Raw genomic sequence first — 25,465 nt, 5'->3', positions numbered from 1 at the left:
CCTGGGCTCACCATAACCAGAACTGAGTCCTGCCTGTCTTCCGGCAGCTTCTTCCTAAGTGGTGGCCACATTACTGAGGGCTTAATTCCCACCATGGCCCAAGGTTGTCTCTGCAGATAGCTGCTTACAATGGGAAGACTTTAACAGTAGTAACTCCATTGCGGAGCCCCTACCTTTGGGCTTCCACAGACTATCTGGGGGAGGACAGGAGCGCTGGGTAACAGGCAGCACAGGTGGTATGGGTCCCTTCAAATGAAAGAGCTCTGCTGTGTGACCCGTTTTAAATATTGGGTCTTACGCGAAGCTCTGCAAACCCAGGGGCTGGAAGACTACTCAGGTATTTGCTAAATCGAAAATACTATGGTGATCAAAAAACCTATGTGTACTGGCAGACTTTTAAGACAAAATGTGATCAGACATATGGAAGCCACAAGCTTCTTTGATTTCAGTCAGTCATTGACGAAGGTCCCAGATATAAGTGGAAAGCAGAATTTGGCAAACCTGTTGTGTAAAGGGCCAGAGACTAAATATTGCAGGCACTGCTAGCAACAGGCAATGTCCTCAATTCTGTGAGCAACTATTCTCACCTAAGAGCCAAGAGTCTTTTTTACATTTTACATTTAAAAACCTTAAAAACATCCTTAGCTCTCAGGCCATGCAAAAACAGGAGGCAGGCGGGCCATATATGGCCCGTGGTATAATAAATTATCTGTTGCATGCCAACTCATAAGAACCATCATGAAAAGACTGTGGAACTATTTTTGAAATATGGAAACCAAATTTGAGGGAAGCAAATAGTCAAGAATAGTTTTCTAGACACCTTAGGGTCTATTTTGAGATAAATTGCATGGCCTGGAGAGTCTATTTACAAAACGGGATCAGGAAGGACCAAGGCTATGCCTCAGCAAGGCTGACATAATGATGGTGTAAAACTGCACTGATTGAGGCCATCAATCCTGCTTCTTCCTTCTGCCATCTACCCCACCCTCACCAACCCACTGCTGAGTAAGTTTGCTTCTCAACCCAGCGCCCTGGGACTCTGTATGACCAGCCCGTGCGTACTTCCACTCTTCATAGCAACAACCACCAAAGAAGTCTAAGTCAGGGGCGCCTGGGTGGCTCAGTCGGTTAAGCGTCCGACTTCGGCTCAGGTCATGATCTCACGGCTCATGAGTTCGAGCCCCACCTCGGGCTCTGTGCTGACAGCTCAGGGCCTGGGGGCTGTTTTGGATTCTGTGTCTCCCTCTCTCTCTGCCCCTTCCCCACTCGTGCTCTGTCTCTGTCCCTCCAAAATAAACAAACGTTAAAAAAAATTATAAAGATCTGAAAACACGTCTCAAAATATGGGAGTTCTAAGTCCTCATCTTGACTTGAATTCTTCTCAAAAGGAACACTTTATCTTAGGACAGTGATTTCTGAACTTCAAGTGGTGGTACCCAGGACTATGAGGAATGGAGAGGAGGGGTTCTGGTCTCCATCACAGACATGGGCTCAGTCTAGGGGTCATTCTCTAAGTGTTTAAGCAAAGAGGACGGAAAAGAGAAAGGAACATATGCCAGCTACAGAGAGCATACCGAACTCTTACGTGCGTTCTCCCTTAATGCCTGTTTCAGTCCTAGGGAGCCACTATTCTTATCACCGATTTAGAGAAGAGGAGAAGTAACCTCTCCAGAGTGGAGAGCCAGGATTGGAGCTCACATCTAGCTCCGCGTTCTTCCTGCCAGACCACACTACCTCTAAAACACAAACACAAACAGAAAACATACTACATTTGAATTAAAACAATCAATACTTATCAAGACACAATTTTGACAGTGTGATTTCAGAGGCACTGCCGCCCAAGTGATGGGCTTCTGATTCCAATTTGTTTTTCTTTAGAGACCTACAGTGCATTTCCTTAACTCATAAAATGTTATGTGAAGTACCGAACAAATAAAAATATGAAGAACCGTATTTCAGTTTTCTTTTCATCTACTCAATATGCCGGTCAAATTCCCAATCTGTTCAGGCTTCCATAGTTTCCCTGTTTCTTAAATGGGACTGACAGGTAATTTCTGGCACCTTTTCCCTATCTGCTTGACAGAACTGTAACATATATTGTCCTCGGATCTGGATAAAAGCAACAACAAAAATTACTAATAGGCGCTGAACACGTGCCATGCGCTAATACTATTACAAGAGCTCTGTCATTTAATCCATCAACTGACCTCAGGAAGAGAGAAATAAATTTGAATTGGAGAAGTAACATGCCCACTTGTAAGTGTTCTATTTGAGCATAGATGGACTACATAGATGGTTAGAGGTATTATTAAAAAAAAAAAAGTGGCCAATGATATGACTTAAGAAAAGAGATACTAGGGGTGCCTGGGTGGCTTAGTTGGTTAAGCGTTTGATTCCTGATTTCATCTCAGGTCATGATCTCATGGTTCATGAGTTCGAGCCCCGCATCGGGCTCTGCGCTGACGGCATCAAGCCTGCTCAGATGCTCTCTCTCTCTCTCTCTCTCCCTCTCTCTCTCGGCCCCAACCCCTGATCGCACTCTATCTCTCAAAAGAAATAAATAAACTTTAAAAAGAAAAAAGAATAGATACTCAATATTGCCCATCCTTACATTTGTACAGATAAATATGACCCCAAACTGCCTTAGTACTTCAGAACTATGGACCTTAGATCGCTACCTTACCAATCAGAACATCTTCAGGGGCAGCTGACACATGACATTTTTCATGAGGTGCATCCCTGTCTCAGAAAAATGTGACAAGCATCCCCGTGGGCCAGTCTGAGGAGCAAGCTCCTACGCGTGCTGACGACAGCCTTTCCCCTTTTCCCTTGAATAGTGAACCAACAGCCCCTCCCCAAAGGCAGAAGCAGGACTTTCATGGAATCCCCAGGGAAAGGTTGCAGTGAAGATTGTAAAACTCGATTTCTTAGGGTGTGAGTGGGCGTTAACAGAGCTGCTGGACAGAGCAGAAGCCAAGGCGGGAGCAGCTAAATCCACGGAGACCTGGGCTGGAGTTGGAAGAGGTTGAGGCCGAGGCAGCCACTAGAAATGGTGTCATGAGCGTGAATGAAGCTAGCACAGCCTTGAAATGTAGTGGGAAAACTGAGTTAAGAGGCTAAGGAGGAAGCTGAAACTTCTGAGAAGTCAAGGCGGGCTGTTAAGGCGGCCTTGACGGTGTGAGTCATGGCCAGGGCACCTGAGTGGGGCAGATCATTCTCTGACAGCATTAAGGAAGATACAATAAAAGCCAGCCTTCCGAGACACGGCTGTTGGTCACCTGGAACGAGTCGTTTCCACAACTACTCTCCTTACGCAGTGCCTGCAAGATGTTTTCTTCTTTTGTTAACAGTAAATCATGGCAAATAATGTCCAAGCTGATTCAGTAATGTCCTTCACTTTTGAGTTTTATGCTATTCACATTTATTTTCAGGGCTAAGACAAGTGTAAAGAAATGAACTCTTGGGGCGCGTGGGTGGCGCAGTCGGTTAAGCGCCCGACTTCAGCCAGGTCACGGTCTCGCGGTCCATGAGTTCGAGCCCCGCGTCGGGCTCTGGGCTGGTGGCTCGGAGCCTGGAGCCTGTTTCCGATTCTGTCTCTCCCTCTCTCTCTGCCCCTCCCCCGTTCATGCTCTGTCTCTCCCTGTCCCAAAAAGAAATAAAAAACGTTGAAAAAAAAAAAATTTAAAAAAAAGAAATGAACTCTCACTGCGACTACAAGCACCCGGAAAAGGCCCACTTTCCTTTTTTCTTTATTCTTCACAGGAAAGAGACAGGTCTACCCGTTCCTCTCTTTCCTCGGAAGGTTCAGTTGAAGCAGAAGGTCAGGACTTCAGACCCGGAAGTTGGGCCCAAGCCTTCCTCACTGCAAAGCTAATGAGCTCCTCATTCCAGGAATTCTATCCTGAATTCTCCGTCTTGCCCTCTGCATCCGTCTCCTAAAACCTATTTGTGGGTACACTTCGAAGTAAACACAACCTTTCCTTCTCACACCCATTTGAATGCCAGCAAAATAACATGGAATGAGAAAAGAAGAAATAGTAGTATAAAGACAACCAAGACTTTGTTCAATGGGGATAAAGCCACAACCAACCCAGCGTCATGACTTTCCTTTCCTCCACGAGGTGTGGAATTATTTTTGCTCAACCACAAAAAATAATTTTACAGCAAAAACCTGTACGTATCATAAAACTGAATAATTCAGCTTAATCTTGCGTGAAAAACTAACATCAATACAAGGGAGTAAGTGGATATGGAAAACGGAAGCACCAAATTAAGCAGCTTGCAAACATATAAAGTCATTAACATTAGCCTGCATACATACAAATGTGCCCTGTGCTGGCTGGGAATCAGAATTTTAATTTTCTTCAGTTGAGCAGTTACAAGATCTCACTCTTAATCAAAATATGAGTAATGCCGTTGTAACAGTGGTGGGGGTGGGGGGAGACGAGCTTAATATCCACTGATAGATTTTCCTTAATGAGAAACAGAAATATATACTATGGGGCAATTTTTTTTTCACTATTTGATTCAGTTGTATTATCTTTGTAAGTATTTAATCATAAGTTCCAGAGAAGCATTATTCTATTTATCATTGCAAATATATGGCATATCACCTATATGTTAAACTGTCTTTTGTGGACAGATTTCCATCACATGGTTTTCATGCGTAAATTTTAAGATTATTATTTTTTAAAGTTTCACCTTTACTGACATATAACTGCTATATAAGACTGTAAGGTATTTCCAACTGTACCTCGTGGTAATTTGGTATACTAACTATCTAGACACTGTGAAAGGTTCTCTCCATTTAGTTAATGATGGGCAATTCTTATTGTAACTTCCACCAGTCAAAACTGAGATTATATTCTGCTATTAACACTCCCACATTTCATGATCCAGAGCAATAGTTTTTGAAGAGTTGTTCCTGGACAAGCAGGACCCAGTGCCGCCTGAGAGTTTCTTAAAAATCCCCAGCAGAAATTCAAATTCTTGGGACTAGCTCAGAGCTACTGAAACAGAAATTCTGGGGGTGGGGCTCAGAAATCTGTATTTTCACGGGTCTTCCAGGTGACCTAATGCACATAAACAGACTGGCTCAGGGCCAGGGAAGGTGAAATCTACAGGTTAATGCTGTCATTGCCTGCAACGGAGAAGAGCGAGGCTTCCTCCTACCGTTACGGATTTTCCAATTCAACTTGGTAGATAAACCACAGATGTGTGGGATGTTAAGAACAATACAAGAGTTTGACGAGCAATTCAAGGCAATGTCAGAAGAGACGCGGAAAAGACACTGCCAAATGTTTCCCTTTAAATCACTTCTGTAACCCCAGTGTCCACCTCCTTCTGTCCACTGCTGGGTCCAAGTCATTCTGTCCCTTTTTCACCTCTAGTGAATTCTAAGCAAATCACTGCTTTTGAAGATCGTGCAAGCAATATCTATTGCATTTTTTATAATGCTCTATGCCTGCTTTTTATATAGATCATGTTATTTGATCTTTGCAATTCTGTAAAGTTTAACCCATTGGGAAATTCGTGTGTCAATTTAGAACTCCTAATAAAGTCCCTAAGTTAACAACCACTTTTTGAGAGTAGACTGTACGAGGCACTTTCCTATAAAAATATTTCTAGCCCCTACAATTCTGTAAGCTGTCCTGAGATAGCAAATATATTCAACCTAAGAATACAGAAAAGGTATTAAAACATATACCATAAAATCACATTAAAATACAACATTAACCATTTCATGAAGTATGTCAAATCTCGCATGGATTTCTTATGGTGCTATTTATTACAAAATGTGGTGATATTGTGAGCGGGAAGGCTTCATTTCCCCATAATAAGGGTGAGGGGAAGGGAATGACAATATATGACTTCAAAATTCCTGCCCTAAAATAAGCCTATTTTTCCTTCAATAATTCCCTATAATATCTGAGCATCGCACTTCTATATCCTCCTGAGAAATCTAACGTTGCATTCAAAATTTTAAAAATTCAAAAGAACTTGCAAGCTCTAACACAGGATCATTTTATATCTCAGTATTAGTGGTACCAATAAAATCCCACCATTCTTGCATATTTCCTTGTTCTAGGTGCATTAGTTCCTCACTCGATGGGTGATTTCCATGGGACTCAAACACCTCAACCACACTGGCCTCTACGGTGTCTTTATGGCTCAGGCCATCGGCAAAGACCACGTTTTATTGAATCTGTAGTACAGTTTCGATCTGGAAGGAGCCATAAGCTTGGTGACCACCTATGGTACAGATCACCCGCCATACAGCATGCTTTGTTAGTGAACAGACTCTCAACCAAGAGCAGGCAGTGGTCCAGGCTGTCCACGGTGCTGCAGACTCGTTATTCGTGCATTCCTCTGCTTCATGAGTTCATCGAGGAAGCTGACGAGACCTTCTTCACAGGCATTAAGCCTTGGAAGTGGCAGTCACCCCTTGATCTACTGGCTGTGAAATACTTCTCCCTCAGATTATCAGCTAAATTACCTAAATTTATAGGCTAGCCTAGAGCATTATCTAGATATCTAGGGCACAGAACTTCTGAACAACAGGGCAGAAGAGGTGAGGGAGCCATCCTTGAGAATTGCTCATCACTGTCCCGGCCTTCCCATTAGGTCACAAGATTGCTCTCAGTTTGGCTCAGGATCGGGTCTAGGGACCCCGGGATTTTCAGGATAGTAGGCAAGTAAACACCTCAATTGAAAGTAGTCCTCAGCGTGAACTCAAGCGATATTTTGGCTGCTTGAACCTGGAACGCTATTTCCTTCCACGGAAATAAAAGCCTTTTCTGGAAATCCTTTCCAATCACATTCTCTGGAAACGCTGTCTCAATAAGGGAAGCCAACATGTTAGGAGACTTGTAAGATTTGCAGGTGTGAGAACTGCCACCTTTCCTGTTCTTAGTGCTCTGCAAACCATCCCTCTCTCGGAATCTCACAGATGGTTGTTTACTAAGCCAGTACAAAGGTCCATTTCCAAATCATGACTTCTGCAAACTGAGTCCTCAGTCTTGTGGCTTCTAGAAAATCCTGGTGCTCACTGCTGAACTGCTTCTGATCCTACATCCATACGTATTCAACAGGTTTCCCTCAAAATATTTTTCTGATACATCACTTTACTAGCACTTGGAATTGTAAGTGCTTAACAATCATTAAACAAATATTTTCTCGACTTTGTGTAACAGAACGTGAAAGGAAGGGCTCCGAGGGCTTTCACCATTTAGCCAAGTCTTTATCTTTGTCAAATTCCCTTAACACTTAGGAGTTTACGCTAAACAAATTGATGAACCGCTTCAGTTTCCTTTGGCATTTTTCACTGTTTGGCTTCTTTCCACAGATCTGTAGTACAGGTTTGAAACTGGTAGGAACATGCACTCCTGGCACGTGCATTTCTAGCACTTTTTTTCAGGGAGGTTTAACATTTTCCTTGTGTGGTTTTCCCTCCTGCTTTGTTCTGCTCTGGGTTTGCTGTGTATTCAGCAAAACAGAAGACTTCATCAATTTTCCAAAAGAGCGAGAACAAAGGAAGTAAAGTAGGACCCAAGGGACACAGGCATGAAGGGAGAAGGAGGGGGCATAAACTTTCACGGCAGTGCACTAACTACAGGAGCAAAATTCCAAGAACACGGTTCAAGCCTGATGGTCACCTGCCTGTTCCAAACGTCTCCAGAGTCACAGAAAATTCAAGTCAACAGAAGATGCTCTGTTGATACTATGGCAGCTCGGGTTCCTATGCCCATCACGGAAGCTTGCCCACCACGGCTGGAGGCTCAAAGCTGGGAGCTCATAATCGTTTTGAAGACCACACACGGAAAAGTGTCAGGAGGAAGAAAAAAAAAAAAAAAAAGGAAATCTGTCTGGAGTGACGAAGCTGGTTCAACACAAATCTTTAAAAAAAAAAAAAAAAAAACTTTGACCACACTCCCAGACATACAAAACACACACCAAGACAAACGTGCCTCCTCCGTTTGGAAAGTGAGCCATATCCTAGATGCTACACAGGGCAAAGGTACTAGTGTTTTCCAAAGATAGAGATATCATGGCTTCCCAAACCCATTTCCAAGTTAAATGCAGTGAGACTAGCCCATTACCATCAACTCTCCATAGTGGATGTTGGGCCCTCTTTTCAATCGATTCTGGTTGGCTTCCACTCTTAACTATAGGGTCCCAGGTCTTTACAAAGGTCATGGATTTATGGACTGAGGGACTAGGAATTGCTATGTAGCCTGTCATAAACTGGTTGCTAATTTAATGTGCTAGAATAAATGTTCCTATATCAAATATTTGGCAAATCAAACAGACATATGTGCAAACAAAAACGAGTCACGCTTTCTCACGTATATATCTAACACAAAATATTTATATGAGTTGGTAACACTGTACTCTGGTGTATTTCATGTGTTTCTATGTACCTATAGCCGAAACGTCTGTAAGACTGGGTCTGCCCCTCAGATCTCCTAGGGTCTCAAATAGCAGAGGCTTTGTTTTCTCTAAGAGAAAGTACCCAGAACAGCTGATAAAGGGCCACCAACAATGGGACAACATTAAGAATGTCCTGATGACGGACCCTCTCCAAGTATTTGCGTAACGCCCTTTGCCCTGAATTTGGATCAACTGAGAACTATCCAGTTAAGAAAAAGTCCTACAAACATGGCTTTTCCTAGCCTACAGTCATGCATCAGTAAGTTCTTAATTCTTTATGGCTTATGAGTACTTTTAAAAAGAAAAAAAACCCCAGTTTTCTGCCAAAGTCTGGCTCCAGAATCAGATGGGGGTGGCTGTGGGACTTGTGATCCACAGATAATAGAAAATCCCCATTGTCTGGAAGGTGGGACTGGGGGAACTTTCGCTTTCATATTCAGCATGACAGCAAGGGCTTTCCACGTGTGAGGGATGGCAACCAATTAGTTTGCACAGGTACATCATCATTACAGAGAGTGGAAAATGCACAAAAATCCAGGCGAACAAAGTAAACGGAAACAAATGACTTCCTTATTGCATATTAATCCTTTCTTATTTTTCCTTACGTAGATGAAAGTTTCCAAATATGGAGTCAGCTACCATTCAAACCCAGGCAGAAGGACACCAGGCTGGGAGGGCCCTCTCATCCCCCCCTCCTCCCCGCCATCCCAGTGGTCCACAAACCATTCTTAAAGGGCGGCTTACTGATGTGAAATTCTTCTTAGAGACCTGGGGCTTCCTTTTGAAATGCAAAGATGACAATAACTGTTCCATTAAGAAATCCACATGCAGCCTGTTACTTGCTTACAGCGGGGGGGGGGGGGGGGGGGGGGGGGGGGGGCACTTTTCCTTTGGGTCTGAGTCAAGTTAATAAATTTAAGATACCTGGGAGAGCTGGGTGCCCTGGACTTTTGGCAGATGTCCAGAACTAAAAGAGCTAATGCATTATTTTACTGTGTTTCTTTATGAGAAAAAACAGCCTGCTGCCAGCTCAGCTCAGGAATCAGATGGGGAGCAGGGGTGGGGGGCAACGTGGAGCCCCTGGATAAGGCAAAATACAGATGATCTTAGGAGAATTTTTCTCATGTGAGCATTCCCTTCAACCAGAGGGAAGGGCCTGGGGGAGGACAGTGGCCGTGGCCTCGGCCGGCCCTCGTTACCTGGATAGAGGTCAGGCCCGGGCCCCGGGGAGCGTCCCACCGCACTGTCGGCAGCGGCATCTCGCGGGGAAGTGGCCGAGGGCAGGGGCTGCACGGTGAGGCAATCCGTGAGCAGGTCGGGATGTAGCTCTGTGCTGGACCGCAACTAGGAGAAAGAGAAAACAGAAGACAGATGAGAAAGGAAAGCCGTTCCTAGGAACACTTCCCTGCAAAGGCATTGTGCCCTAAGGTTCGATGCGATGCAATTCAGCACACATATATTTATTAAATAGCAACAACCGTGGGTCAGCCATTGGGCTTAACAGAGAGTCAATAGGATGGTGACTTCTCTAGGGCTGATAACACCTGGCAGGTGATTCCGGAAAAGTACGCAGCTTAGAGGCAGATTTGACTTCGGTCTTTGATGTGTTTCTACTTCTGGGAACCCAGCTTCCAATTATATTTCCGTTTATTTGGTCTGTATCTTATCAGAACTTGTAGTGATAACAAATACAGACTCAAGTATATTTGGTCCAGATTGGAAGGTGCTTTTAAAATAAAGAGGTATGACCAAGAAAATATCTCAGAGATAACTGAGAAACGCCCATTGAAATGTGGTGCCTACAGATTTTACATGAGAAGAAAATATGTAGGTTAAATTTTAAAATATTATGGAGCATGATTCAAAGGAAAACTAACGTCATTAGCAGCAATAAAAACCCAACAGTCAGTTGCACATGCACGCACGCACACACACACACACACGCACACACACACACACACAAATAAAGCACCACAATTTAGATCTTCATTTAATCATAATAGCAAAATACTTCTTTACATATTTTTTTTTTTAAATTTTTTTTTCAACGTTTTTATTTATTTTTGGGACAGAGAGAGACAGAGCATGAACAGGGGAGGGGCAGAGAGAGAGGGAGACACAGAATCGGAAACAGGCTCCAGGCTCCGAGCCATCAGCCCAGAGCCTGACGTGGGGCTCGAACTCACGGACCGCGAGATCGTGACCTGGCTGAAGTCGGACGCTTAACCGACTGCGCCACCCAGGCGCCCCAATACTTCTTTACATATTAAAGAGTTATATGTTTAAAAAAAAAGGCAGGGATGCCTGGGTGGCTCAGTCGATTAAGCCTCTGACTTTGGCTCAGGTCATGATCTCACAGTTTGCGAGTTTGAGCCCCATATGGGGCTCTGTGCTGACAGTTCAGAGCCTGGAGCCCGTTTCAGATTCTGTGTCTCCCTTTCTCTGCCCTTCCCATGCTCACGCTCTGTCTCTCGCTCTCAAAAATAAACATTAAAAAAAATTTTTTTTAAATAAAGGCAAAATATCTAAGACTAAAGAATAGGTGAAAAATTATCTGATCTCTTTATGAAAAAGAATTCTGGGAGTGTAATCTGAATGGGGAAAATCACAACGAGAAGTTTAGCTACAGGAAAAATACAAACCTCTGCTTCTATAAAGACATAAAACCTTAAAAATATAGAACTATATTTGTTACATATACTGAGAATAGCATCTTCCGTGTTTAAAGAGAGCATATGAATTCATTTTGCCTTTATCAAGACAGAACTAAACCTTCAGATCTAGGGTTGAAGTACACTAACTCAGCCAACAAGTATTTATCGAGTGTCAGCTGCTCCTCTAGGCTCTGGGAATACTGGTATGGAGCTTCTCCTCGAGAGTGAACCCGGAAAATCCATGATGTCAGGGGGCACTGCTGGTGGGGAAGACCAATATGCAGAGAAGGGAGACTGTGGGTAGGAAGGACAGCGACCTTAGGGAGACAGCCTCTTGGAGAGGGCTCTGGAAAGGAGCCTGGGAAAGGGGGAGGGACTGAGTCCTGAAGATACGTCAGGGAAGAACCCACCGGCCCTGGGGTGCCTGGATCATCAGAGAAGAGTGAGACCGGAGCTGCACCAGCTTGGGTCTTGGAGAAGGGTAACAAGACAGAACCAGGGACATAAGTGGGGAGAGATGGAATATGTTTACCAGAGCAGGAAAGGGCCTTCCAGATCATTTAAGGCTCTTAAACATTCTCTAGTCCAGAAATTACCTAATGAGTGGGGCAGGAAGCACACAGAGATTGCCTCACTGCGCAGCCCTTGATAGGAAGAAAACATGTAAAAAAGGAGAACTACCAGGGTGCCTGGGTGGCTCAGTCGGTTAAGCATCTGACTGGCTCAGATCATGATCTTGCCATTCGTGAGTTCAAGCCCCGCTGTGGGCTCTGTGCTGATAGCTCAGAGCCTAGAGCCTGCTTCAGATTCTGTGTCTCCCTCTCTCTCTCTCTCTCTCTCTCTCTCTCTCTCTCTGCCCCTCCCCTGCTTGCACTCTCTCTCTCTCTCTCTCTCTCAAAAATAACTAAATAAATAATAAAGTTTAACTGACTGAGCCACACAGGCGCCCCTCCTCTGTTTTGTTTGTTTGTTTAATCCTTTCCTCCGCTTTCCAAGTTTTCTACATTCCGATGATGAGTTAGAACTGGCTTGCACCCATCTAAGAGAGCTGTTCGTGTGTATCTTTCCCAAACCGTCCAGGCAATGATGTCAAACTTCGAGCTTGAACTTGGTCAGGTTGAGAATATTTACACCATGGAAATTGGCAAATGCTACAAACTGGGCCTTTTTCATCTGGAGAGCTGGTTAACTACTACTCTGATCAGAAAGAAAACCAGACACGCACACGAAACATCAGTAAGTCGCTAGGCAGTAACTTCAGCATTCCTTGGACCTCAGCAAGCTTCATAAAGAGACAAACATATGTCCAGGTCTTAGTCCAAGAATATACAAATGGCATCGTGACCCCGAGTACAGAGAAAGAGCATTTAACACATGTAGTGAACGAGACGTAATTGCATTATAATTTCCTCAGCTTTGCTACATTGGAATCTCTGACCAAGACCGTCTGAATTAGTGGCTAACCTTACTCTTAGGGCTTTTGGAAGGTATGTTTGTTATTTTGGTACTAACCTAACACATGCTGCGTAAGAAAAACTGGAAAAAAAATCCAGGCTTCGAATGAGTTCTGGTGATCACTTTTAATTTACATTTCATCATTACAACGTGATCTGGGGCCCACATGTTCTATGAAGCACAGACATGAACATCTCTCTGCTTTCTATTACTCTAGGGTTTTGTAGTTATAGCTACCAATTCGGTCTTTCCAAAAAATTTCATGGCCATGGACACTCCCAGAGTCAAAGGCAGGCAACTCTTCCTTAGCTTCAACACGTACTCATAGTTGCTAAGAGTGTGATTCCACATGACTTTGTGGGGAGCGTTAATTTGGTTTTCTCTGGGATTAGGCATGGTTCTAGAAAGTGCTTCTTAAATTGAACAAGCCTTGAGGAACTTATGTGTAATTTCCAAAGGAAGACCACATGCATAGAAACACAGCAACAATATGTAAGGTTAGTATTATTCTCTCCCTTCTGGATTATTTAAGGCTCTTAAACGTTCTCTAGTCCAGGGATTATCTAATGGGTGAGGCAGGGAGGTATAGCACGAGCTCCGGGGAGGGCTGTCATTCTATATAAAAGTTTTATATTCGGAGTAAGAAACCCAACTATTTATATAAGACAAATTACACAATGTATATTTCAGCATCTTCTTAGTTGCTAGGAACGTAAAGAAGATAGAAAGAGATTCTCCAATGAGGGATGATGTCTAACTATGGTTCTCCAATCTGGACGTGCATGAGAACCACCTGTAGGCCCCACCATAGAGCTGTTGACTTATTAGGTCTGGGGTACATTTACAACAAGTTCCCAGGTGGTGATGACGCTGTTGGTCTAGGGACCAGGCTTTCAAAACCATTGGTCTCTACGAATCCTGATGAGTGGAGCTGAGACCTTTCTGTTTAAGGGAAGAGGAAATGAATTGTAGAAATAAGGAATCCTAAAAACCGAATTGTCTTTAAGACCCGTGCCTCACGTGACAGCTGCTTATTATGTCTCCCTTGAGACCACGTAACAAGCAATGGTTACATGAGGTGTGGGTCTTAAACACAATTCGGATTTTTACTTCTTTCACAGGAGTAAAAAAAAAAAAAAAGTTAGGAAAATTTTTCATTACAGTCTAATCACCTATCCTTAGGAGATAGCAAAGAACTTGCCCTTTATGGAAACTTTATTGATCTTTACAGAAAGAAGTAGAATGTGACCCACTAATCATCAATTCGTCTACTTTAAAGGCCTGCTGTGTCTCATAACCAAGGGACCTCTATTTACGTCACAGAATGTGAAAGGCACTCCTGGAGTCGTTCAACTCCGTTGCCCTAACCAACACCCCTTAGTTCCAGAGTGCCACTGCCTGTCTTGATCCTTCTCGTTCATTCGCTGGAAAAATATTTCTTGGGCCTCAACCACACGCCAGGCACCATTCTAGTGGCCTGACGTACATCAGCAATCGAAGCAGACAAACAGGCCTCCTGAGGAGTCCCCATTCTGGAGGCAGCGAATGGTAAACAAACTAACCAGACAAGTAAATCGAACAGAAGGTGGCAACTGCTATAGAAAAAAAGAGAAAAGGGTAAGGGCAGCTGCACTGGGCCGGAATGGGAATGTAGGGGGACTGTGGCCTCACTGGGAAGATATATTCGAGTCTGAAGGAGCTGGGGAAATGAGCTAAGTGCCTATCAAGGGGAAGAGAGTTCTAGAAGGAGAGAAGTAGGCAGAGCATGGCCTTGCTGTCTGCAAATAGCCCATCTATCATGGCTGCTCCCTCCTCCTGCCTGGCCTTCCTCCCCCCAGTGTAACTTCTCCAAGCCCCGGTTTCTGGCTAGCTGCCTGAAGGAAGCCTCTCACGACCAGGCCGGCCCACAGTGCCTCCCATGGTACAGGGACAGCTGCAGGACCTGCTTTCAACAATCCCGCGACTGGACATGTGTTTGGGGCTTTGTTTCCTGTTACGACTTCCATCTGCACAATTGTGTTAGGAAGTCCGCGAGGACCTGGCTGACTGGCTGCCCTTTTACACTTTGGAAACTCTACAGCCGGTGTCAGGGCAGACCATTCGGTGAGGACTAGGTCTGTAAGAACGAGACACAACGCTTCGTCTAAAGGAGGTTATGATCTCTAGTGGTGTGTGCGTGTGTCTAGAAAATACGATGTGGCCATGTCTCAGTTACCCCTAATGATGGAGGATCTGGAAAGACACAGATGATCGTAACTATAGCAGAAAGGCTGATGATGTTTGGCCCACGTCCATCCCGCCCCCTGATCCCTTTGATTAGCCCTGTGCTGACCCCCTGCCCCAGCTTTGGTGTCCCCATCCCCTGGTCTCCGTGTACTTTCCGGCCAACAGCTGGCAGACCACTCCCCACCCCAAACACACATATGAATGGCTGACGTGTGCTCCTTTGTCTCTCAGCGGGGTAAACTTTGAGGCATAATTTGTGCTCCAGAACCCCCTATGGGGCTCTAGAGCTCCTGCCTAGCCCCTTTCCCTTCCCCATCCCTGTCCCAGGTTCTCCCGGGAGCACTCCTTTAAGAACTCATGCACCCCAGCCCTTGGCCCACAGTCTGCTTCCAGGAGCACCCAACTTAGTAGACACCCCCAAATTCATCTCATTTGGTTCAGGAATGCACCAGCCCATCAGCAGCACTGAAAGGAGGCTCGGATGCCCACCTTTTCCTCCTCTCCAATGCCTGCTCTGCCCACACCCTGGGGGTATGGTAAACTGATGATTCCTGAAAGTGGGGTGTTCTGGGCCTTTACCATAAGGCTAAAAGCATGACCAGGGAGTCTAATTTACAAGAATACTCAGCATCCAAGGGGCCTCATGTGTCCCTGGGGCCAAACCTTCGTCTGACGCGTGACTCCCCACTGCAACCTGGCTAAGGGGCTCTCAGACTCGGCTTGGCTCCTGACGGTAGCGGGCAACTTACTTCAGCTTGGCAGGAAGCTTCAACTTTAGACAGGGCTGATTGTCGGGAAGTATTATTATTGCAGATGGAGTCCTGATCCGGGTCTAAGCGGTTTTTAGGACTGCATGCGTGCGTCTTTCTCTTCATGGAGAAAGGCTCGTGGACATACTGGGAAGAAAGGAGACATCTCCACGTCTCGGAAACCAATCTGTGAGTCTTGGAGTATTAATGATCCTCATCTTCAACGACCCATTTTAGGGCTTACTTTCTCAGCCTATCCAGGTGCCAAGTAAACAAATTGGCTCCTTAGCTTCTGTGCAATCTCCCATTATGAAATATTTGTTCCAAATGATAGTTTTTCAACGTTAATAATGAAATCACCCATCAAGGCTTGACAAGGTTCCTACATTTGGAAACTTGAGCTGCTTCCCTAACAATGCAGGGATTTTTCCTAATATATAAAAACGAGGCACCGTCAATTGTGATTTGTATTTGTTTTTTGTTCAAGACTATTCTGTTAATGTTTATAAGCTCTCGAAACAAGAGACGGAAATTCTACTCCCGTCATTTTCTCATTTCAGATATGATTGAATAATCGTCCAAGATTAAGTGAGTCAAGTGGAAATAATTAGGAAAGGGAAAAAGGCCCAGATTCTCCAATTTTCAGTTCCATTACATTTTATTCCAAGAGCAAAGGCATTCTGTTGGTCTCAAGCGAGACATACTTCCAAAGAAAACGAGGCACAATCAAAGGCCTTTTGTTTTCCTGTTCTCCAATGAGCACAGTCTATCTGGGCTATGCATGTTTATGCATCACCTTATAGGGATTCCTTTGTTCTCCAGAAATCAAATGCCACCAAAATATGTTTCTGAAGAAACTCAGCCAGAAGGAAAGACAAGTAGGATTATTTTTCCAGAGGGTTAAGGTTTAGTACCAGAACATTCTCATCAAGCATTCTCTATGACGCTTTGAGCAATGTGGATCTTGGGGAATTAACTCATTGCCAAAAGCCTTAAAAATAATTACAACGAATTAACCTATTATATTAATTACAATTAATTTCCAGTTGAATCTAAAAACTCTCTCTCTAGGGGATTCCTCAGCACTGACATTTATGAAGTGGCTTTGGCCTATCATAGGTAATTAATCTCCAACAATCTGCTATCAAATTCGTTTCCTTCGGGAGTGACCAATTTACAAAAGCAAAAGAAATGATAGTGAAGACTTAGAAAAACAGAACTGGAAGAAACCTCTTTGGGAACATGAGGTATTGGCCAGTTAGGCACCTGAATTTCTGTAACCTATTTACTTAGCAGTGACACCAAAGGCCCAAAATTTTGTCCACGGCCGATTAACGAACATGCCGAAATATCCGAATAGATACACTTTGTAAGCGACGTAAAAAAAATCTGTCCCAGTAGAGATACAACAAAACTACTGGTTATTCAGCCAAAAATGGTGGTTGAGGGAAACTATTCACAGAAATAGAATTTCAGAGTAAAAAGGAACCAGGGTCCAATCTTCCTACGCATCCGCTCTGTGACCGTGCCGTCCAGGAGAGCTTGCTTCCATAATGGAAGTTCAGCTCTGTCCTAATTAGTAGCCACTAGTCACATGTGAGCGATGGACACTTGAAATGTGGTTCGTGCAACTGAGGAACCAAATTTTAAGGTGATTTAACTTAATTTTAATTAATTTAAATTTCAATGCATGGTATCGACGTGCCCGGTAACAATACTGCACAGCACGGTGGCAGCCTGGCCTTTGTCTAAATGCCTCTGACAACTCATTTCCCTACAACTTGGGTTCAACGGGTCTGATCATTAGAAAGTTTTGCCTCCCATGGAACTGTGATCTGTCTCACCGCGATTCCCACTCACAGGGGCTCACCTCTCCCCTTCTCCCACAGACCTCACGGAGTCACTTAGCTCACTGTCTGCTTTATGGCTCTGTGAATATTTGAGAAGCCTCGAAATGCTGCAGTTATCACAGAATTTCAGCCCTGAGAGGGGCCGTGCTTTAGTGTATCTGAACATCTATAGATTTTATATAGGTAAGAGAATACGTATGCAAGAGGAGTTTGGGTGTTTCAGTTTAACAAACTGTGGTTCAGCTACTGTGGGGTCCTGGGCGGGTATATTCACTAGCCTGAGTGTAGTTTCCCTTCTATGAAATCAGGCTGATAGCACTGAGCTGTGTCAGTTGTAGATTCAGAAAGGACTTAATGCCTGACTCACAGAAGTCACTCACCTAAAATGTCAGTCCCTGCTCTCCCATACAGATTATTCCACTCATCACCCCACTTACTCTCACCACCAGACCTAACTGGACGTGCAAACGTGTAAATGACATCCCAGTACTGATGGACTGAACTAGCCGTCTGACCAGGACAAACACATCCCGTGTTCTAGACTCTCCACTTTTATCCTTGCAGCCTAGAAGAATCAGTAGCTTTCAAAACTCCACGTTACACACACTCTCTCTCATTCATTCATTCGGCACATTTACCGAGCCCTTACCATGCGTCCAAAACTATGATAGGTCTAGCAGATAAAGGAGTGTACAAGATAACTCAGCTCGGTGTCCTTGTGGAGTTAATGGCTCAGATAAAACTTGCTACTAAGTAAAATCCCGACGTCTTTTCTCACATGGGAAGCTCTGTATTTCTGGGGGTCCTTTATATTCAGATGCTGACTCTTCAAAGCCCTGTTGTCATTGGGGGGGGGGGGGACAGGATCTCTCGGCTGTATACTACGTGATTCTGTCGCTCAGCTGGCTGCTTCATTTCCTACTTCAGTGCCATTTGCAAACGGGATCAAAGTATTCGCTGGCACCAGAATTGATGTTAAATCTCAGTCCCAGAGGGAGTTATCTCTGAAAAATAGCACATGCCCTACTGACATGAAGCCATTAACAGCCACTTACACAACAGCTTATCTGTGATACAGATCATGAAAGGTAAGAGTGTAGGCTCTGGACCCAGAATACCTGGGTTTGAGCTTCCGTATCCTTACTTATGAAATGTTAGACAACAATAAACAAGTTGTTTCACATCTCTTTAGCTCGGTTTTCTCTGTAAGACGTGGCTAATGCCACATAATTTACAAGGTGGTTGTTGGTGGTAGGTATCATGAGATAAGTATTTCACTAACACATGGTTTAGAGCATTCAATAATTTCTATTGTTTCTTTTTCCATTAATATCCAGTGTGGAAGCACCACAGCACTGTTTAACATGTACTTTATTTTTCTTTTTCTCCTATTGTTTTAGGTATTTCCCTCTCTCTCTTTTTGTATCATATGGGGGTCATATGGATCAAATTTGAATTCAAATTCAAATTCACAAGTTCAAAGTTCAGTTCCCCCACCTACTGATGTGCGGCCTTTGGCACAATGTGTCACCTCAAAAGGCTTCAGTAGCATCCTCTGCAGAATGGGTGTGAGAACACCAACTCTGTGGGGTTATTACAGTATGACATGAGGTGACCCACAGAAAGTGGCTCACGTAACACATAGTTAACTTTCCTTTCCTCACTAGAAGCTATTACAGTTGTCGGGAGGGATACCTGGTAGAATTCCCTGGGGTCTCGTTCATCTTCAGAAGACAGAGTCTGGGGCCACACGGTATCTGGATCAAGATGTTAGCGTAGTTTTCACGCACAAATATCACCCTGAAATTATTCTATCTCAGAAGAATACAGCTAGCTCTCATTCTCTTGGAAAAGTCTAAAATAAATTAGAAATCGAAACCAACAAGACCTTTCCAGAACCCTGGTTGGGGGGAAGTGGCGGGGGGATTTCTACCTCTACATGTCGCACTTATGAGTCGGTAGTACTCTCTAGAAATCCCGGACAGAGGTGGGGGTGAGCTTTGAGAGGATGTTGAAATCAGGAAGGCAGGCGGCTTGGATTTTCTGTATCACTACGTTTGTAAAAGCACCATTTTCTTCCTAAGTCAATATTATTCTAAAACTCACACCGAGAATCTTATGGGGTTTTTTTTTCCTGAGTGAAAAACGATATGCAAATGGACACAGTCTAAGCTGGATTCAAACTACATTTGGAGGAACATCGCAAAAGCAGAACGTGAAACCGAAGGGTGGATTGGGTATTTAAGACAATTAGAGAAATAGTAATTAGGAATTTCACATGTCACCAAAAAACATCCTCCTTCACCCTTCGGGGCCTGGTTGTGAGGTCCTGAAGATGAAGACCTTGTCCCTCCCACAGCTTCGTGACTCCCCCTGACAGCGGCTCCGTGCGCTAATGTGCCCACACACATGCTATCCCATCCAGCCAAGTGTAGCATTTTTCTTCCTAGTCAAGTGTCCTCCAAGTTTAATTAAAGCAGCCAGCTATCTAGCAATTACTTCCCCCGTCCGTCTTACCGCATCCGTATTGTCTCCCTTTGAATTGATTTCTGACTCCAGCCCCTGCCTGTGCTACAGCTGAGCCAATGTGGGGAGAGACTAGCGGCAGAACTCATCCCCCACCCCGCCTTTCACTGCATTAAAATGAATTGTCGGAAAAAGATTTAAAGCTGATTTTAACCACTGTTTGGACCATTTTTAAAATGCCTGCTTGTAACAGTTGAAGGCTGTCATTTGCACGGAGAGGCCCTGCTCTCTGTTCTCCCACCGGAGCCGTGCTCCGCACTCGGGTTAATTTCCCCAAGCTCAGGGCTGACCGTGCCAGGCCCCCACCCGCAAAGCCCTGTGGGGTCCCTCCACCAAGCATCACCTACAGCCCCGACCGTCGGCTCTGCCAGGCTGGCTCTCGCTTGGCCCTCGTGGCCCATGTCCCAGGCCCGCGAGCCACGTGGAGCCCAGACGCTCTCCTCCATACCGCTCTTCCACATCTCCCACTGTACTTCCGGCCACAAGCCTCCTGTACCTGGAGTCCCCTTCGCGCCAGACTCTACAACCTGCAACACATCGTGCGTGCTCTCCGAGGCCCTCTTCCTTGAAGCGTCCCCGGGTCTTCCAATCCCAAAGTCACTTGTTCATTCTCAAGTGGCAAGGGCAATTTCTATCACCCTTGATGGGACTTGTGGTTTCCTACACTGTATAGTAACTTATTTATAAATTGTGTGTGTGTGTGTGTGTGTGTGTGTGTCATAGAAGACAAAAAAGCTCCTTATAAACAGAACGTGTCTGTTTGCTCATGTAAGCTAAAATAGTGCTTCTTTTCACGTGAAAGGGACTCTGTAAATGTTTGGGGAGATGGGTCAACAATGAACAAATCAACAAATGAATTAACAGGTGCTAAGAATTCGTTAATCCACGCTTATCCTTAAGAGCGGCCCCTAAAGACAGATAAAATCCTGTCTTCCCGAGATACAAAGGGAACACGAGCGGAGCAGTTTAAGCACGCTGAGATGATCAACTAAGAATAAAACAGGAAGTAGCCAAGCGAAACCTTAACAGAAGTTGAAAAAAATAGACACTTGGGAAGTTTATTTCCTCATACTGTTCAGTCCCTGCTCATGCCAAATTTCACCAGATAACATGATTCCTCTCTATCTACTGCCTCTTGGAATGTCCAAACGAGCAGTCTTTCCAATTGGAAATGCTAGTTCCTTACCTTTTCCCTCCCTGTCTCTCATTCATCTGGAAGGGCTGGGAACAAATCCAAATTGCTACCTTTGCTTTTAAAGACTCGACATGTAGCACGTATCTGGGAAGCAGAAAACGGAAATTTTGAGCCGAGTAGGCCCCAGATACACCCCAGCCCCCTTGGTGACCACCTACGCAGGCAGAACAATAGCTTCTATCTTCTGACATCTGGCTGAGTGAGTGACCAGCTATGGCCCTGGTTCCTCTGGTCACCACACAGCCTAACATTCTTCCAGAGTCTTTTTCCCCCTGAGGTAATGTCGTCAACGTAAGAGCTCACCCATGGTGTTATTTTTGTCAATGCAGAGAAATATTTTACTGAAAGTAATTTCCCCTCTCTCGTCCCAGGACCGTATGCCTTAGAGTGGTCCATGAATCATGTGACCTTTGACTCCTTTGGTGAAACGATGCTCTTCTCTCGAGTCATCAGAAAGGAGGCCTGGTTCAGAGAAGTTCTCTAGGGTGAAACCCCGGGCGGCAAGTGGAGTCTTCTAGAGGCTTCCTGTAGTCTCTACAGCTCCCGCCAAAGTGATTTCCATGTTCAGAATCTACCATTCCTCCTTTGGACACCGACAATACTTGGTCTTTCGGCTTACCATCCATGAACTCTAATGAGCTCCAATCTCCTCTCAAAAAATTAACCCTGTCCCAGAAATCCAGACTAGGCAGACATAAGTCCAAGGGAAGCTTGGGGGTGGGGGATGATGAGGGCTGCCAGCAGTGACTCGTGGTGCAAGGGTTCCATCTCTGACGCTCTGTCCTAGACTAGATCAGTCCTGTTGCTTCTGACAGAACAGGGAGAAAGAACACTGGGTCAAGATGAGGGATTAGAAGCAGGTCGTTGCCAATGCTGCACGCACTCCTCTAAGCTAGACAGCACGGACGCCGTTTCTCTTCCCCACATGTCCTGCAATCTGGAGGCCTTAGCGTGGACACTTTTGTTCCCAAGGTCTGCAAGGAGCTTCAAACTCGGCGGTCAGCCGTGTCTATCTCCACTCTCACACACTCTCACATCTGTCTTCACGATGAGCACCCCCTTGGGAAGATGCTAGTCTTGGAAGTAATTTCACATTCTGACACTGCAGAAAGCTAGCACAAGCTACAGCTACTTCAGATCTCTGCAAAGAGCGCTGTGCACTGGTAACTTTTAGTCCGCTAGAAACGGAGGCATCAAAGCACTACTCCGTATATGCTGAGAGAAGGAAAAGTGCCACGAAAAACATGTCTTCCTGCAGTCCCCAATAATTCTCCTGAGTAGAACGAGGAAAAACCGATGGGCCGTGGAGTCAAACAACCAACACCGGAAGCCAGTGGCGGGGGCATGTTTTGGGTCTGACTTTAAAGACAGAAAATCAGGTTATGTTCATTTCGCCAGAAATCAACAAGTCAGTGGTACCCCATGTAAAAGAAAATCTTAAGAGACAAAACACGAGACGCTGAGAAAGAATAATTATCTCTCCTTCTAAGAACTCTGTTTTACTGTTCACAAAAACTAAAGCCTGGGATTTTCAGCAGAAACCCAAAAGTCTGTTGGCAATGGAAAAGCTCACGTCTCCGTAAAACTCCCAAAGCAATCAAACATCAAGGAAAGGAAGTATGTGACATATCGGTGACTTACTTTTCCCCCAGCGTTTTGAAGATCAAAAGAATATCTCTATTTGACCAACAGGACACTCTCCCCCGCCCCCACCCAGTCTCCAACCGCCTCACTGCGGGGGGCGGGGGGTGGGGAGACTAAGCAAATTCCTTGGTTTCTCAAGTCATTACCGTGGGCTAAAATGATGTGACAATAACAGCAAACAGAGGTGCCGCCTACACCAACCCTCTCATCAGTTTCAAAGTATGTTTTGTTGGTTTTCGTTGACGCCACTCAAAGGAACTGGTCACTCATGGTCTCGAAAGTTTGACAACAAATTGTGTGATTAAATTCCTTAAACACGTCTGTCCATTACTAATCCTCTTTTGCCAACATCCCTTTCAGAGAAAAATCACCGCTCCACGGTGCCTGATTTATATTTCATTTTGAGAACAGGAAGTAAAGGGATTAAAGTTAAGGATTAAAACACTTACTCTTTACTGCATTTTTGCTCCTCCCGAATGGCTTCCTGGTTGCTATGGCTACTGTTCACTGGTCCTTAGCCCTGAATGCACGTCTTTGCATTAATAAAATATTTTAAATGAGACTTCACGGAAAACAATAGGGAAAGTAGTTTAAGTTCAATTGCTCTTGAGAGAAAAAGCTAACATTTTTTAAGAATCTTTTTTTTTTTTTCCTTTGTCTCTTTATTGGTATCCTCGAGAGTGAAGCTTGAGCTGGAAGACAGCACGGGAACAATCTGAAGACATGCAGTGTGAAATCAGAATTCCGCGGCAGGGGCACAAGAAGGTTACTCTGAGATGGTGCGTTGGTCCTGACTTTACAGACCAGCGTTTGTAGGGAGATTAAGGATCCCTGGGAATTCCTCCAATGTTGCGACACCACAGAACGTTTTAAAGGCAAAAATGCACGTAAATGTGGTGTTGCAATTCCACATCGCAAATACCAGCCAGGAAATGAAAAGCTGAGGAGTTTACCGCCACAAAGTCAAGTTAGGCCTATCCGTGTACGTATCGCTGTTTTGTAACCGAAGTCACTGGCGTGCTTGGGGGGCAGCATCTGCACAGGAGTGTGGCCAAAGAGGTGACAGCCACGAGCAACATATGCCTCCGGGGCTGAAGGCGTCTGCGCGTATAGTGCACACAGCTGATGCAGAGCTGGGTGTCGAGAAGGGAGGGTGACAGTGACAAGTGAGCAAACACAACTGCGTTTGAGTTGCTCCTTTGAAAACACTCCCCTGACATTCGTTTTAGAATATACTGCCTACATTCCTTTCAAAAGCCAAGGAAAACTAAGGAGATGGAAAAGTAAAACTCCATTTTAAGATCTATTCTCAAAGCCCAATAGCAGGATAGACTCCAGGATAAAGTGGAATGACTTCTAATACACCACCCCATCCGTTTTTCCCCCCGATGCTTGGTTTTTCTCTGCCTTGATATCAAGTAGTTTCAAACTATTCTTCTGCCCCCCAAGAGACCCTACTGAAACTACCTCCCTGAGGTCCAAATACCCTCATCATTTCTCACTTCCTCCGATTCCACGTTCCTCACATAATATCCACAGAGGACAGACGTAGATGCTACTTGAAAATGCGTAATTAAAGCCATATTAATAGATTAATGGGAACAAAGGGACTGATACATTTCCTTTGCCATACAACAAAAGCAAATTTTATAGGGATCTTCCAGAGACAATCCCCTAACTGGAAAGAACGATGTCATGGTGACCACTCTAAGCGTCATAATACACAGGCTAGTGGTATGGATAATTTTAAGCAAAGGTGAGTAGCTCCCACATCATACCATAAGCTAAATGGTGCTGCCCATGGACAGGACTGTAGAATCTGAAACTAACCTGGATGGAAATGGTCAGAGTTCAATGCAGACCCACAAGGTAGAATCATGTCTTTCCCAACACCTGTGTTCCTTCTTTCCTGGCTTTGGTCTTTTCTTTTGGAAACCACTTTTATTTAGGGATAATCCTGAGGACTTAGGGTCATTCCAGGGCAGGCTGGGGTTCCTGTCTGTTGTTCTTGTGCATTTGCGATCAAGACGGGGCAGAAGGAACCTACCCTTCAGAGGCAATTCTCCATGAGTGTCTCAGGTTTCTCCACGTGTTGGGAGCAGAGGAACTGGCTGTCTTTCTGAACTACCTTTTAAAGGACGTCTCTATACTAAACAGCTTTGGAAAACGGACTGGGGTAGTCTCTTCCTCCTGAGCAAAATGTCAAGCATGCTTTCATCCATTAGAAAGGATTTGGGTTCCCTGAGCTCAGAATTTCCCTCTGGTAACACAATCCACTGAAAGTGCCAGTGTTGCCTGGCCCTTTCTGTGTCACCTTGTGGGAACTGTGACTTAAGAAAAATGCACGAGAAAATGATTGTACTCTGGCTACTGCTATGGCTATGAGTAATAAGCTCTCCTTTTGTCTCTGACCCAGGAAGTTCGTGTCTTTGGCCAACATCCATTAAACTACAGCAGGCTAACTTATTAGCTCACACCTAGAATCAAATCTCAGACCCTTGATACTTGATAGTTCCTGACAAACACAGAACCATCCCTAGATGTGCAAAATAGTTTTGCCCAGAATATTTTTATAATCAACGGGAGTCACTCCAAGTCAGTCCACATCACATTAGCGGTCCAATCTCAAGTGATTCAGCTAAAGAAATGTTACACTGGGCATATGCTCACCAGGACACTCTAGTGGAATTAGGGGTGGCTGTAGGGCTCCAGAATGATCCCACAGTCATGTGTCCC

General features: G+C 44.7%; 1 protein-coding gene across 5 annotated transcripts in view; it reads right to left on the bottom strand.

Moving 5' to 3' along the window:
- Positions 1-25,465, bottom strand: part of GLIS3 (GLIS family zinc finger 3) — a 504,180-nt gene that overhangs the window by 57,729 nt on the left and 420,986 nt on the right. For all 5 annotated transcript variants that reach the window (XM_086684912.1, XM_086684913.1, XM_086684909.1 and 2 more), the window contains one exon: positions 9,630-9,774. In XM_086684912.1, the coding sequence (XP_086541038.1) occupies positions 9,630-9,774 (145 nt within the window). The remainder of the gene's footprint in view (positions 1-9,629; positions 9,775-25,465) is intronic.

This window comes from Puma concolor, chromosome D4 (genome assembly GCF_028749965.1).
Source record: "Puma concolor isolate L17-30 chromosome D4, mPumCon1.1.hap2, whole genome shotgun sequence".
NCBI lineage: Eukaryota > Metazoa > Chordata > Mammalia > Carnivora > Felidae > Puma > Puma concolor.
This window is presented reverse-complemented; position numbering and strand designations above follow the sequence as displayed.